Raw genomic sequence first — 15487 nt, forward strand, 5'->3', positions numbered from 1 at the left:
AGATAAAATTATACTGATCATATATTGTAATGCATCCTCCATTAAAATATTTGTATCCTATGGTGGCTGTTAGAGAGATCTTCCCAGAAGAACCAGCCTTCCTATGACAAAGAAAAGGTTAATAAACTCAACAAGAAAAATTCTGAGAAGACCAATGCCTCTCTAGTTCAGAGAAGTTTTGCCACATTTCATACAAAAAGATCACGTGATGAGGTAGAAGATTTTGCTCTAAGAAAGTCCATAGAGCCAAGAGAAGACACAACTAGAAGAGAAATTTTATGCACACGGAGAGTGAACAGACAAGAAAATAATAGTGCTGGAGATGATAGACAAGCTACTGTGGATAAAAATGAATGTCCAGTGTTCAAAGAAAAGGAAAATGGGCTTCATTCTAAGGAAGATACCAGTGAAAGAGAACCTGAGAAAAAAGGGGGGTCATCGATTACAAATGAAGCAGTGATGGACAAGAGTTCAAATAAAAAGCAAAATGATAATAAAACTAATGGTGATCAGTTCTATAAAAGGTAGGGGTAAAAACATCATACATCTATAATTGATGTTTTTTATAAGGCTGTGTCATTGCAATTTAAGGCCATATCAAAGGGATAACTGAAGTAAGTTTTTAAAGCAATGGTTTAGAAACTAGTTTTCATGTGTGTAGATTTTTTTCAGTCATGTTTTCATGCCATTATTTTTTCTTCATTCCTGTGATGTTTATGCATTTCATTGTTTTCTAAGCTTCCTGTCAACTGAAAGACAATGATAATGATTACCAGTGTTACGGAACACAACAAGGGGGGCCTGGGATGATATACTATTGTTGAAAGAAGGCCCCGGGTCCGTTATGTCCGCCGCCAGAGGAAAGATGTCTCTCAATGCCAGAGATTCGTGAAAAGGAAAGGAAATGTTTATTTAATGCAATACTAACTTAAAGTAGTGACCTAATGTCTATCAAAAAATCCTAAAGTCCCTAAAAACACCCACAAACACACAGTCCTTCCTTCCTTCCCCCTTTGCCCAGTCCAGAGTACCGTATCCCAAGAAAGGAAATAGAAGTCCATGGCTCAGGCAGTCCTCTAGTTCTTCTCAGTTAGTAATCCCTCTCGACTGGGAGACCTCCCTGAATTCCCAGCACCCTCAGCTGAGTCGCCGGGATCTCTGCTAAAACCAGGTGGTGGTTCCCCCTTCTAAAGCTGTGGGGGTCCCCACTCTGCCAGGCCGCGTGGTTCCCTCTCTCTGGGATGCGGGAGTCTCCACTCTGCTAAAGACATGTGGTTCTCTCCCTCAGGGCTGCCGCATGGTTCTCCCTCTCTCTCAGGGCTGCAGGAGTCTCCACTCCGTCAAGTCCGCATGGTTCACATTCTCCTCAAGCAGCATGGTTCTCCTTCAGGGCTGCTGCGTGGTTCCCCCTCTCTCAGGGCTGCGCATGGCTCTCTCCTCTCAGGGCTGCTGCGTGGTTCTCTTCTCAGGGCTGCAGGAGTCTACACTCCGTCAAGTCCGCATGCTTCTCCTCCTCAATGGCCACCAAATCTGGGTTTTAAATCCCCGCGGCCAGTCTTCCTCTGCAGCCTCATTTCCGACTCCTCCCACACTCGGCTTCACATGCCAGAACTCGTATCCTTCCAGCTTTACTGGACTGCCATCATGAGTCTGGGCAGGCGTGGCCCCATGTCCTGGAGCCAATCCTCTCTGAGCTCCCACGCAGGCGCTGTAACTCAGGGGACCCGCCCCCCAGTTACATCTGGGTGGGGAAGTTACTTCCATTCCCCTGGCTTAGAGCTGATCACAGCTACTTAACTTATCTATGCAACCAGTCAAAGGTTATAGATATGCCAAACGACCACGCCAGAGCTTAGCTGCAAGGCTGTTGCTATGCTAAACAGCTCTCAATGGCCCTGCTCCATTTGTCCCTTCCCCCAACCCACACCCTGGGTGGGGGGGATGGAGACATCTTAAAATCTTCTAGACACCTTAAGTTCTGGGTCCCATTTCAAATGCCTATTTGGGGCCCCCCTCTTGGCTGCACCCTATAACACCAGTACTCAAATAAATCAATATTTTAATGGATCAAGTAAATTTTTTTTTGTTTTTAAAATATAGAGCACATCCTTCTTAAGATCAAGAATTGAATGATGATCAGATTTATTTATAAGTTAAAATACAGTTCTTAAAAAGTTTACCTAACCCTTTCTGCATGATAAATTGGCTATTTCCCCCCAATATTGTGAGGATTGAGTAAGAAGTAGATTATTGAATAAGTCCTATTCAACTGCAAAGTTTCACATGTAAATGCAGGTAATTATGTGTTGCGTGGGTCACCAGCCAGCAGTGACCACGGAATGCTGTGGATGGCTCACCGAAAAACATGCGAGAAAAAACATGCACAGAGACAAACTAGTTTCTGTGGGGAAGTAGGGACAGAATGGCCACCCCCCCTAGTGGGGAGCGCGCTGATTTACAGTCCATACCTGCTTTTATTGGGCTGATTTTGCATAATAATTCAGGTAAAGTACAGGACTCATTAGGGGGAAGTAAGGAACTATAGAAAACAAAGAAGTCTGCCAGTCTATTGAGTCGGGGTCAAAGAGCTGTAAGACTTTGAGGAACAAGCTAACTTCCTCCATGGACCCCTCTCATTCAACTGAGAGCATTCTAAACAAAGAAGGTTTCACAGTAATTTACATATTCTTTCTTAGGCCTGATCACCCGGGGAATCTGCCTTTTTCAGCACAGAGCTGCACCACCCTGTCATTGTTTCAGGCTTAGGTGGAGCAAGGGAACTAAGGCAATAAGGAGATTTTCTCCCAGACGATGAGAACTCAGGCTATGTCAAAGCCGAGGAGCAAAGGTCCATCACCCCCTTTTGCTGCAGCCCCCCAAGTCCTTTTGGGGGGCCTCCCAAAGTGATCGTGCCTGTCTTAGGTCATTCCCCCCATGGGGAATCTTACCCGTCTTTGGCTAACCGACCAAGCTTTTTGGGGTTCAGTTATGAATAAAGCTGCAGAAGCAGCATTCCTGCCAGGGAGATAAGCTTTTGTCTCCTTGCTGGCTTATGGTTCCAAGGGCATTCCCTTAGCCTTAGCCTAGATGGGGGTTTCAGCTTCTGATACCAGTCAGGGTGGTTCCCAACAATTATGTAGCTAATTAAAATTAATTATTCTACACAATGATGAGCCACAGAATTTATTTGGAACATAAAATATCCAAACATCTATGGTCTTTTTAAAAAGGATTTAAGGTACAATTTTTATTCCATTTTTAATATGGTATTTGAAATCTAATAATGGAGAAGTCTCATTTTCCAAGAATTAAACACTATATTTACTAAGATAGCCTATTGCCTCAAAGATGTACTTCATAAGGTCTGGAGCTCTTACAAAACTGAAACGAGGTCAAACCTTTTACCCATAAAGGCTAATTCTCACTGCTAATATTCAGAGAGATTACTGCTTCTTTTACTGTGCTTTAATTTAGTCATTTCTCTATTTTATAAAGGAAGTGAAAAAATAAAGGTCAAGTCAGTCAGGTATTCATGAAATGACTACTTTTATAAAGGGTTGATGGAATAATTTAGGGTCCAAATGAAGTCATTGGCAAGATTCTCTGGGATCCTCTTTTGCTGCTTAGATTTGATAGGGAAGCATATTATTCTATTTTATCCCCCTAAACTGAGACTGCCAACTGTCTATCATGAAGCTTAAGACCCTTCACCAAAACATCATTTTGAGGCAGCTTTAGTTAGCCATTTGAACAAAACTATAAGAGCTGCAGCTGAGTTTTATTTTCCAGGTCTATCAGCAATGTAAAAGCCATTTCTACATCACGAGTACTGGGAAATGCAGAAATAAGACCCATTTTCCAGAATGCTGAACAAACAGAGCATGCTATCAGTAGTACGCAGAGCATGATGGAAGAACGATTCATCAAAGAAGACAGCAAAATGTGCAGAACAGATGTAGCAAGGACAGCTGAAGGACACACATTGAGAAGGACACAGGAAATCAGACAAGTCCAGGGGAGCTCACAAGGCCAACCCCTGGGGTCTACTGGAATTCAGACCTCCAGACAGAGAGATCTGGTGACTCCATTGGGTAGGAAACAAATTTGTTTCAGCCTTTTCAAGTTTCTTAACCTCTTCAGCAGCATTTCCAACTAAATTTCACCGAGCCTAACAGCCTGAAGGAGACATTATGCCATATTGATGCTATTTGTGAATGTAACTTGATCATTTTTTGATCTGAAGAGATGAATGCCACCAACAGAATTCTTTTGTGACTTCTTTATGGTGTGGGAGGTGAATGTCCATATCAAATCAGATTCCCAGAGACTTATATTATCTCAGTTAAAAAATACTAACATTTGGCAGAATGCCTAACACAAGTATTTGAGAATTATATGCTGAATAAATATAAATTTTTGAAAGCAAAGTTATTATCTATTCACATCTTTTTGTATCTTTTGTGTGTATGTAAGAAAGTACATGCAATAGATGCTAAATAATGGATAAATGGGGACATGAATACATTCACAGCAAGAAAACTTTAACAGCAGTAATCATGGAAAAGTAAAAAGAATACTGGAAGAATACGATTTTGTATTTAAGAACTAATCCTGAGGTGAACTATAGTTTAAACACTTAGGATAGAAGGTAGATAGTGGGAGAAATTTGAGAGCTGTGGAATATATACTTTAGCCAGTTTTACTGGGCCTTTTATTTCCAGCCAGAAAAAAAAATCATGATTGTGTCTTAGTGTATCTTAAATAAAGGCTAAAATATTTGGTAAAATAATATGTAATAATATCAAACATTTCAATGACATGAAGGAACATTTTACGTTTTTCTCTTTCTGCTTTAATTAAAATAATGGACTACATTTGTTGTTCTTAAAAATGGAACAAATAATATTTCATGTTTGAATTTAAATAGCCTCAGGCCTGGAAGTATAACCTATTTGCGCTGTATTGAGGTTGAAGATTTTAAACTATTTTGATATTTCTAAAAGTTGTCCTGAGATAGTATGAACCATAGATTAGTGGTCCTGACATTCTTTCTCAAAGATGTCAGGTATCACCTTTGGGAATCACATATCATAACATGAAATGAAAATTTATATTCCCTAGATCATTAGGAATAAAACAGATGGCCTGTTATATTTTATTATTAAATGCACAAAATTTCACTCTGAGGTCCCATGCTTGTGCAATAAAGAGTTCTGACTGTTTAACAGATGGCCCTTCTTTCCCTCTCACCTTCTAGATGACTGCCTGGCTCCTCCCGCACCCTTTCATCACCGGATTGTAACAGCCAAACAGACAGCCATCAACAGTTTTTATACCGTGAGCAGAACAGAAATTTTAGGCGGGTAAGTCGTGCTTGGTTTTAAAACACTTTAAACAATAGAAGAGAACTTTCAAAGAGACAGATCCTGAGGGTTTCACAAATATTTGCTAGTCTCAACCTGAGAATCAGAAAAATCATAACTAAACATTTTAAGAGATTTTAACCATTTCTGAAAACCATCACTGATGCCAGGAAGGTTGGTGTGGCAACAGTGACTAAATTCCACATTTAATATTTCCTTTGCGTTCCTTGTTGCAATTCCTGAAAGTGAGAGAAACCCACCATGAGTCACCAGAAGGTTGAGAGGTTGTTCAAAGTTTGGGAATTGAGAAATAAATTGTAGGAATGAGTGAACACTATATTTCTTGCAGCATTTGCTAAGTTGTTTTTATAATTGTTGGTTTTCCATTTATGTTGTTATTGTGTTCATTACTATTATGCATTCAGTCCATTGTTTTCTTCACAGAAGGAGTTATTTGAAGGACATCTAAATGCACAGTCTTTCCCTGAAGAAGCAAGAGTAAAGTTAACAGGGATTGAGATCCTTACCAGGGATATTTCTTCCTCTTCTACATCAGTCACAATCTCCCCATGATATCTTGTAATTTAAAGCCTAAATTATGAAGTTCACAGCCACAAGCATATATATAGAATAGGAAGAAAAAGCAGAAAATTTACTTAACAACATATTGGAAAATATCCATAGCTACTCTAATGCATGTTTCTGCAATTGGCCATCAGATGTATGGTTGATACTTGTAAAATCCCTTCTTCCTTTTCCCATTCTTTATTTTTTTGCCCCTTGCCACACAGAACTACCTGAACTTTTTCCTCCTCAGCTGGCTGATTGTGGAGAACTCTCCCTGAGACTGTGAGGATGAGCTGAGGGAGCAATGGGAATTCTGAAACATGAGTAGGTGTCATGGAGTCTGAAGTATTACTGCCTGTGTGGCTTATTTGGGTCTTCAGGGACTTCAGTGGCAAGCTAGCAACTGTTTTTCTAAAGGAGAGCAGTTATTTGGCAGAAGAGGCTTTGAAACAGTCCATGGGTTGGTGCTGTGCTTCTGGTGAAGGTTGTCAATGGTTCCTTAAGAAGTTCCGTTCCACCCATTCAGGCAACATTGGATCTTCTTGGTCACAGTGCAGTCTGGACTAGCTGCTGGTCATCTCTTGTCTGGGCTGTACTCAAAACTGGTGCCATGCTCATTCAGTAAATGAGTTAGGAGAGAAATGATGTGTATTCTTGCACAATACACATCAAATGTGTATTGTGCAAGAGAGCATAAACTGCCATTTCTCCTTTGCAATAATAAGAAGTCCATATGCAACAAATTATTTTTCACTTCTGGGAAAGGATCACTGGATTCTAAAAAGCTTGCCTGTGGTGGCAGGTCCCTGAATTTTCCTGGGGTTCATCTCCCAACCTGTGGGAGTATTATAATCCCAACACAACATATTCAGGTAGGAGGAATTTATTGGTATGGTGGACCAGGAGGAATACTGGGAGGAGTGGCTTAATCATTCAAAGCACTTGCAGAATAAGTCATGTGAGACAGTTGAGGTAGTGCTGAAGTTAAACATGATATCAAACCTCTGATGGGCCAGGCAGTTCTGGGGGCTTTTGCTAGTCTAGAGAAAAAGCATTTTTTTTTTTATTAGCAGGCACATGTGAGGTTCCTGGGACCATGTTCATGTGTTCCAGTAAAGAACATGAGTGGTGGTTGAAATTGAAGGTATCACTTGGCTATGTTTATGGACACATCTGTTTCTGCCTGCAGTGTGTAGCTGAGTTGAATGGAATGTGGCTGTAGTCATCACCCTTCCTTTGCTGGTTGTTGTCAAGACCCTCAGCTCTGCAGTCCTCTAAGAATTCAGTGGCCTTAGGTTGACAATGTTGTTAGGGAAGCTTCCTGGTTGCTCCTGCTATGATAGCCACCATTGCACAGGCAGGCACCAGTGTTCTACCTATTTTTCTAAATCAGGAATCAAAGCAAGCAAGTCAGATTTAAAAATTGATGAGGGTGCATTTCTATGTGTGATTAATTTGTAAGAAACTGTTTTACAATGTGTATATATACATTTATATCCAGGCTAAAGTGTCAACAAGCTCATAGATGATTATGTAATATGTATTTTTGATTATATGTGTCTGTATGTAATATTGTTTTTTATTTATTGTGCAGTTTCAAAAAATAATTTGATATGCCTGTTTACAACCTGTGTTGTTCACATGTTTCTAAAGCCTAGCTTATTACATTCATAGGTATTCAGAATGATTCTCATTTTTCCATAACAGAGTTCTCAAGTTTTAGGAAGTATATTAATTACCCAAGGAATGTTGTGAAATACAGATTCTGGGGCTTCACCTCAGACTCCTATCTCAGTAGGTGTAGGTAAAGCTGGGGAACATGTATTCCTACCTTAAAAGATTCTGATGCCGGGGACCCACAGACAGCACCTTGACACTGTTGCAGAAGTTTATTGGCTACAGCAATTTCAAACTTAAAAAGAGAAATGCCTGGGACAACTGCCTGGTCTACTTGCCAGTGACCGAAGCCAAATCTGGTGGGGACAGAGCCCCATGCTGCACTTCATCCTCTTCTTTGGCAGGGGGCGCTTTGGCCAGGTTCACAAGTGTGAAGAGAAAGCAACAGGTCTGAAGCTGGCTGCCAAGGTCATCAAGACCAGAGGCAGGAAGGATAAGGTAAAGGCCGTGTGATGTGGCTCTCTTCTTGCTGTTGTCTTCACTCCACTAAGCGTTTCCTCCTCTCCTCAGGATGAAGTGAAGAATGAGATCACTGTCATGAACCATCTGGATCATGTGAACCTCATCCAGCTCTATGATGCCTTCGAGTCTAAGAATGACATTGTCCTCATCATGGAGTAGTATGTGTTCCCTTCTCCCCCCACTCCCACTTCCCTGTATAGCTGAGCACACATGTTCAGAGAGTCTCACAGCCCTGGTGACCACAGGGTGTAGCTCTGTCCTACCTCAGAAATTACTAGATTCATACTTGGTACACCACTGGTTTTAACTTGTGTGTGTGAGAAAATCTCATCAGTTTAAGAGAGGAAATTACTTAGAAATAGATATCTTTATATATAATTTTATTAATAAGAACTAGGATGACAACATATATCTAACTTTATATGTAAGCTATACTGTCAAAAAATCCAGCTTAAATATTACTCTAGTTAACCTGGAGGAAAGTGATTTTTGAACTGCATTTCACTTTCAACCTAATCACTAATACAAATTTCATATCAAACTCTTAATAATTAGGGCTAAGAAACTTCCATTTGAAATCAGCTTTATAAAAACTAAATAAGTGTTTAGTTAGAAATTGAGTATTTCTAAGTAACACTGAATCAGTGATATGATTCAGTTCATTTTTCTCCCTCACTTTGGGTTTTTTTTCACTGTTCAATAAAAAATGTTTGAATACTAAATATTTAGTATCAGCCACATAGAAGCACTTTATCACTGAAATTAGGAGAACCTGCCTAACTCTCAGCTGGTATTTGGAATTTCTCTCTCTGTCTTCTTAGAGTCCTCTTTATCTTCCATGTATGTTAGAAGATGGCAGGTGTGGACTCACCCCAGAGCTGTAATCACTGGATGAAAGGGAGTTGGAGATTTTGTGAAATTGATGGTAGATAAGACAAGGGCCTTCAACCCAAGAGTCATCTAACTGAAAAAGCAAAGAAGGCAGAGAAATAACTGTGTACATGTCTCTATTGGAAGAGTTAAAGAAGCTTAACTGCAAGAAAAACATGTTAATAAAAGAATCATGACTCAGGACTCCACTCTTCTTCTCTCTACAGTGTGGATGGAGGTGAGCTCTTTGACAGGATCATTGATGACAACTACAATCTGACTGAGCTTGATGCCATCCTGTTCATCAAGCAGATATGTGAGGGAATACAACACATGCATCAGATGTACATTCTCCATTTGGACCTAAAGGTACAGCATGCTTTGTGCCCCAACCTTTCCCCTCATGTGGATCAGAGGGCTCTATCAGATACCACATGTCAGGTTGGAACACTGATTCTGTCACTAGGTACATGTTTAAGAATTAATAAAAATCCAGATTCTTAAACTCATCTCCCTCCATTTCCAACTTCTGTCACCTCTTAATATTTGCATGCCTCCTTTTTTAGAGACTAGTATTCAGATTCTTATAACTTGCCTGTGTTAAAGTAACCCTCATGGGAGGTAATTTTCTTTCTAAAAGTTTTGAATCAAAATTGCCACCACCATCACTAGTGTGGTACCCTTGTTGTGTTCCTGTCGTTGTATGTTAAGTATGAGGGAGAACTTTCCTAACTCAAAATATTCTAGCAGTACCCACACTTGTCAGCTCTCCTAGAGTCCCCAGCAGGAAGCTCTGGACTTTGGGGACTTGTTTTTCTGTGGGCATGCTAGAGCACTAAGGAGAAACCAATGGCAGAATGGGATATAGAACAGCTAGAAAAGTGGTGATAAAATGCTAAGGAACAGAAAGGAGTGGTGGCATGGGGCTGGACAACACACTGGAAGTAGTGAAAAGCTTTTGTGAACAGCCGGGATACAAGATGCCTTCATTTCTTCCCTTATTTAATGACCCTTTCCCTTTAATTTCTCTCCCATTGTAAAGTCCTTAGAACTGTACTTAGTTAAACCAATGAAAGATCCAGGGCCAATAACTCTGACCAGCTCTGATACTGGGGCTGAGCATCATGAAGTGAATCTCCTGTGTGGCTCAGTCACTTGCTCATTTCCCTGTTTGCACAGCATGGCAGTGGAATAAAGTATTCCATATAACACACTGTCTATGGTAAGACATTAGGGGTTGTAGAGCTAAATACATTTAACCTCCTTAAAGAGTGTCCCAGGGGCCCATCTTCTTGTAACTTGGCTTCTCTCACTGTCTTGATTTATGTGCACTGCCTCTTGCATTCACAGGGCAGGAGTAAGTGGTATATAAAATGAAAAAGTCAGGTTAAAAATCATTAGCAAAGCCCTTGGCTATGAACTGAGTTTGATAATGTGTATTTTCATGGAGCATTTCATTGAGTGTGGACATTCTACAGATATTCCTAAAGGGATTTGATTGGCAACTGGAACTAGGGCCAGACCCATCATAAGTCAAACAACTCCATATGTGGCTTCATAATGTTGATTGAAAATGAGTAATTTTAGTTATGGCTTGTATGTAAAGATAATAATAAATGAGACAGCTGGATGGATCATTAATGAGCAGTCATGCCTTTCAGAAAGCTTCTTGGAAGGAAAGGGGCCAAAAATATTAAGAGTGCTTGTTATATGTAGAGGAGATTATAGGTGACTTAAAAATGGTCTCCTTTATGTTTTTCTGTATTTTATAAATCTTATCCATTATTAGAAAAAAATTAATTTTGGATGTGCCCTCAAAGCTGTTTTTTTACATTCTATAATTTTTTTTATGTCATAATAGTCTTTGACAAGTGGACCCCTTTGTACATGGTTGATCAGTTATTTAAGAATAAAACCAAATGTTCTTACATAACACCCACTTCTCTATAAAAGTTTTTACTCATAGACATCTGTTTTAGAGATATTTTAGAAAAGAGCTTCCAGAGACATTATACCTAACCAAATGGACTATGTTATTTCATAAAGTGTTTTCAGAGTTTCTGATCTCATTTGAACCTCCTCTCCATCCAGATGGGGATGGAGGGCAGCCAGAATCCCACCTAAAGGATGGGACAAGAGATCCTGGGGATCCAGTGGGTCAGCTGATGCCCTGCAGCAATCAAGGAAGGGTAGGGATGGATTATAGCTTGAGAATTCTAGGTAATTTGTTGAAAAACCTTTTTATGAATAATCTTAGCTTTAAATTAAATCTCTTATATATCCCTGACCTCAGTTTTTCAGTCCTAACAAGTGAAGGTATGTTTGTAAGACATTCTGTAAACACTCAGTTACAGCACTCCTGTCTATGTTTCTCTCTGTTCATCCCAAAGCTGTCAGATGGGCAGAGCAAAATCTTACCAGAGTCAAACTCCAAGGGAACACTTAGTCAAGGGTTTTAGGCATGGAGACCAAACTCAGCAAAACTTTGGGATTGCAGAGAATGAAGAATGAAAGTCTTCTTTTGACGTATGACTTTGCCATAAACTAAGCACAAAGGAAAATCTGGAGGTCAGGAGCATTCACATTATATTGCATATTCAGTGTGCCTGTTTGAATGAATCAAGTCATTCCTCTTAGAACTCAAAAATCCTTGGGTAAAATATCTTCTGAGAATGGAAAATTCATACTCAATAATTTTAGAGGGGCAGATTTCAAGCTAGAGACACCTCCCACCAGTTCATTTAGAAAGTACTGAAGCAGCCTCCTTTTTTTTTTTAATTCCTTCAAGAAGGCCTCTGCCTGAACCCACACATCATGGTAAACTGCAGAACCAGGAAAGGGAACAGGCAGGGTAATGCAAGTTTGGCATAGTACCCAAAACCTCATCTACCACATAATTAAAAGAGAAAATACCCACACAGACAAGTCAGTCTCAAAGTGAAAGGCCTGATATGTTTTTCCTGAGCATCGCTGTATTTTTAGTTGTGGTTCAAGGACAATTTGAGTGAATGATGGTTGTTTTCATTGCTAATGTGTCTCTTTCTCCTGGCAGCCTGAGAATATCCTGTGTGTGAATCGGGATACTAAACAAATAAAAATTATTGATTTTGGATTGGCCAGAAGGTATGTCTATTTAAACATAGGTGTGTGAATGGAGTTAGGCAGCATGGGTCCTCTTTCTTTGCAAAGATAAATCTGATAGATATACCTGTTGGTTTCATATCCTCATTTAGATTTAACTTAACAAAAATTATGTTTCAGCTTTCTTTTCTGACTTTGGGATTTGAATGTTTAGAAGTTTCTACAGTGCATGCAAGAAAAAATAGAAAAATTAAAACCTAATACAGGCAAGTTATTAAATTTGAAAATGTTAATTTACAATTTGTAAGTCTGCCTTAGTCATTTATATTTGTTCCACCTGTGAAGAGATTTAAAGATTAATTTTAAAAATTAATTAAAAGAATCACCTGTACTGAGAAAAAAATTAGTAGTGTAAAGAATATTGCTAAGACTTCTGGCACATCTAAGGTTCTTAAGAGAACAAAAATTCACATGGACTGCAACACATTAACGATGAACATAACCTAGATGTTGTAAACTATTGCATCTCATGTATTCATTAATAAAGGCCTAGTCAATGCATCTATATGTCAAGGGTCATGTAAATTTTTCTTTTGTCACATTCTATAATTCAGGTGTTCTAATTGTTCTGAGTGGCTTTTCTCACAACTGTCTTAGGTTACTGTATGTTTTACTGTATGACTTAAAACTCTTAGAACTTTATCACAAGTTTTTGACACTATGTGATTTCCTTTAAAGTCTATTTATTCTAAATTTGCTGAAGTTATTTTTTATAGGATGTATCTTTTCAATTTCCATAATTTGTGATTGACAGTTTCCATCCTTTCACTTTTCCCCTAAATTCCAGATACAAACCCAGAGAAAAGCTGAAGGTGAACTTTGGAACTCCAGAATTTCTTGCCCCTGAAGTTGTGAACTATGATTTTGTTTCCTTTCCCACTGACATGTGGAGCGTGGGGGTCATTGCCTATATGCTGTAAGCAGATTTCCAATCTCTCTGACACTTATTTTTAATCATCATGCCTATTCTGTGAGGTTTTGCTATTTTGATTAAGAGCTCTAATTTCGGTCTTTTAAAAATAAATAATTTTGTACCATATTCAGTTACTTTCTAGGCTCTGTTGAATCCTGGAGGTTGTAAGAGTAAATACTTTCCTTGTACACCATCTGAAATAGTAAATGTATGTCTTCTTCATGGATCACTTTAAATCCTAGGACACCACTCAATGCCTTGAAAATAAAAAACAAACAAACAAATCCTATGTCCTGATCTCCTAAATGACGAATGCTAGCTTTACTCCTCAGAGGTGACATTGGTGTTTTCCATGTGTGTGTATGACAAACATTCACAGCTCTGTAAATGCCGTAAGAGAAATTGTACTGGTGTGTGAAGTGCACATTCAGATGCAGCTGATGTCTGGGTTGCTGAAGTTCTTTAACAGGAGTGGGGGTGGGGACTGTAAGCATCTTTTTCATTGCAAAGATATATGATAAAATTATGTTTAAATTTAGGTTATTTGCTTTGTTTCAGTTTTAAATGACAGGACCAAAAAATAAAGCAACCTATCTGTAAAGGGTTTGAAGCTGTTTAAAAATACTCATTCTAGACCCTGTCTCTTGTAGACTTAGTGGTTTGTCCCCTTTCCTGGGCGATGATGATGCTGAGACCCTGAACAACATCCTGGCCTGCAGGTGGGACTTAGAGGAAGAAGAATTTCAAAACATCTCAGAGGAGGCCAAGGAGTTCCTCTCCAAGCTTCTAATTAAGGAGAAAAGGTAACCCAAGTTCATTCTGGGCTCTGGAAGAAGGTGGGATAATAGAAGAGCAGTATATTACCAGGGTTATTAGAGTTCATGTCAGATAACTATTGAATTCCTTTAGTAAAACCTCTGATGCTTGTGTGAAGTTGTACATAGGGATCATTTGATGCTTTTAACCAAATTTAATAATATATGGGACTGCTTTGGTCATGAGGCTTGAATGGAGTTGCATATTATCCCTCCTTTGAATTTCGTAATAAGGCTCTACCAATTAGGGGCTCTTGCTGGGTCTCCATGGACTTAGCCTCAAAATGAAGGGTTTGGCATAAACTATTTTCATGATGCCTTTCACATTTACAAAGCACATATGCAGCTCTGTGGAACTGAACATTCGACTATCATTTCATTTGAGAATCTATGATGGGCCAGACTATGCCATGGGCTTTATAGACATTATCTCTTTCAATCCTCATCCAATTCTATGAGGTGGAAATTATCATTACTCTTTTATGGATAGAACTCTCAGAGTTTGCCCAAGATCATACAGCTAGTAAGTGGTAGAACTTGTAATCAAACACAAGCATACCTTCCCCCAAGGTTATGCACTTACTGTTATACCATTGCCTTTTGTTTTCTATCAATGCTAAAAAAACATTCACTTAAAATTCAGTGGATGAAGAAGAGTGGGCTTGCATTTTAGAATTCTAGATAGGGAAAGAACATCACCATTACCCTGGCAAATACACTGTTTTATATATAAAACATATTACAGTAGGTAGTTTTTAAGGTTCTCAGTGCCAACTATACTTTATTGTTTTGTGATCTTTTGGGCTTTTAAGTTACTAATATACATGACCGTGCACCACACTGCATAGCAGGGTGCAGTGGGGGGCTGGTAACAACATAGGGAAAGGGTCTGGGGAGTGCCTGACACACAGAAGTTTCTTTTCTTCTCCAAGCAATTAATTAATTACCTATAATCTGCCAGGGAATGTGTCTCAGACATTGAGGGCAGATGTATTAAGCCTAGTACCTGCCTTTAGGTAACTTATGATCTAATAGAAGAGATATGTATTTAAAAAATATAATACAATATGGATAATGAAAAATGAGTATACTGACAAGGACCAGAACTAAGTCCTAAGGGGTAAGGAAGACTCAGTCAGGCTGGGGTCTCAATCTTAGAGGAGGGATAATGAACAGACATGGGTTTTATTTTTAATGGAAATGTACATTAACAAAAATCTGATGTTACCATTATTATTTATAATACTGAATGCTAAGCAGTGAAGAGGGAAAACTATTAACTCTTTGGTAGATGAGAAATACACATTTACTGAGAACCTATTTAGAGATAACAGTGTGTCCTCACTTAATGTCATACATAGGTTCTTGGAAACTCAACTTTAAACAAAACGACATATAACAAAACCAGTTTTACCATAGGCTAATTGACATAAACAAGAGTTAAGTTTCTATGACATATTTCTGGTCACAGAAGCATCAACAAACTTCTAAATAATGATCCAAAATACCAAAAATAAAGGCGAGCTATACATACATTAAGAAAGATGAATAAAAACACAGTAATGATTTTTTACCCATTATTCCACTTCAGGGTCAAAACTGGTAAGAATCCATCCAGCAGCTGAGGGTGCAAGCAGGACCCACCCTGGACAGGACACCCTTCCAGCGCAGACACAACA

General features: G+C 39.1%; 1 protein-coding gene across 6 annotated transcripts in view; it reads left to right on the forward strand.

Annotated features, from left to right (window-relative positions):
* The window catches only part of MYLK4 (myosin light chain kinase family member 4), a 112953-nt gene that overhangs the window by 85563 nt on the left and 11903 nt on the right, over positions 1–15487 (forward strand). For 3 of the 6 annotated variants that reach the window (XM_036026600.1, XM_036026601.1, XM_036026599.1), the window contains 9 exons: positions 74–524; positions 3790–4091; positions 5258–5363; positions 7952–8045; positions 8118–8227; positions 9167–9308; positions 11992–12062; positions 12868–12996; positions 13644–13796. In XM_036026600.1, coding sequence (XP_035882493.1) covers positions 74–524; positions 3790–4091; positions 5258–5363; positions 7952–8045; positions 8118–8227; positions 9167–9308; positions 11992–12062; positions 12868–12996; positions 13644–13796 — 1558 coding nt within the window. The remainder of the gene's footprint in view (positions 1–73; positions 525–3789; positions 4092–5257; positions 5364–7951; positions 8046–8117; positions 8228–9166; positions 9309–11991; positions 12063–12867; positions 12997–13643; positions 13797–15487) is intronic. The other 3 variants (XM_036026602.1, XM_036026603.1, XM_036026604.1) reach the window with 1 other exon arrangement.

The sequence above is a fragment of the Phyllostomus discolor genome, chromosome 5 (assembly GCF_004126475.2).
Source record: "Phyllostomus discolor isolate MPI-MPIP mPhyDis1 chromosome 5, mPhyDis1.pri.v3, whole genome shotgun sequence".
Taxonomy (NCBI): Eukaryota; Metazoa; Chordata; class Mammalia; order Chiroptera; family Phyllostomidae; genus Phyllostomus; species Phyllostomus discolor.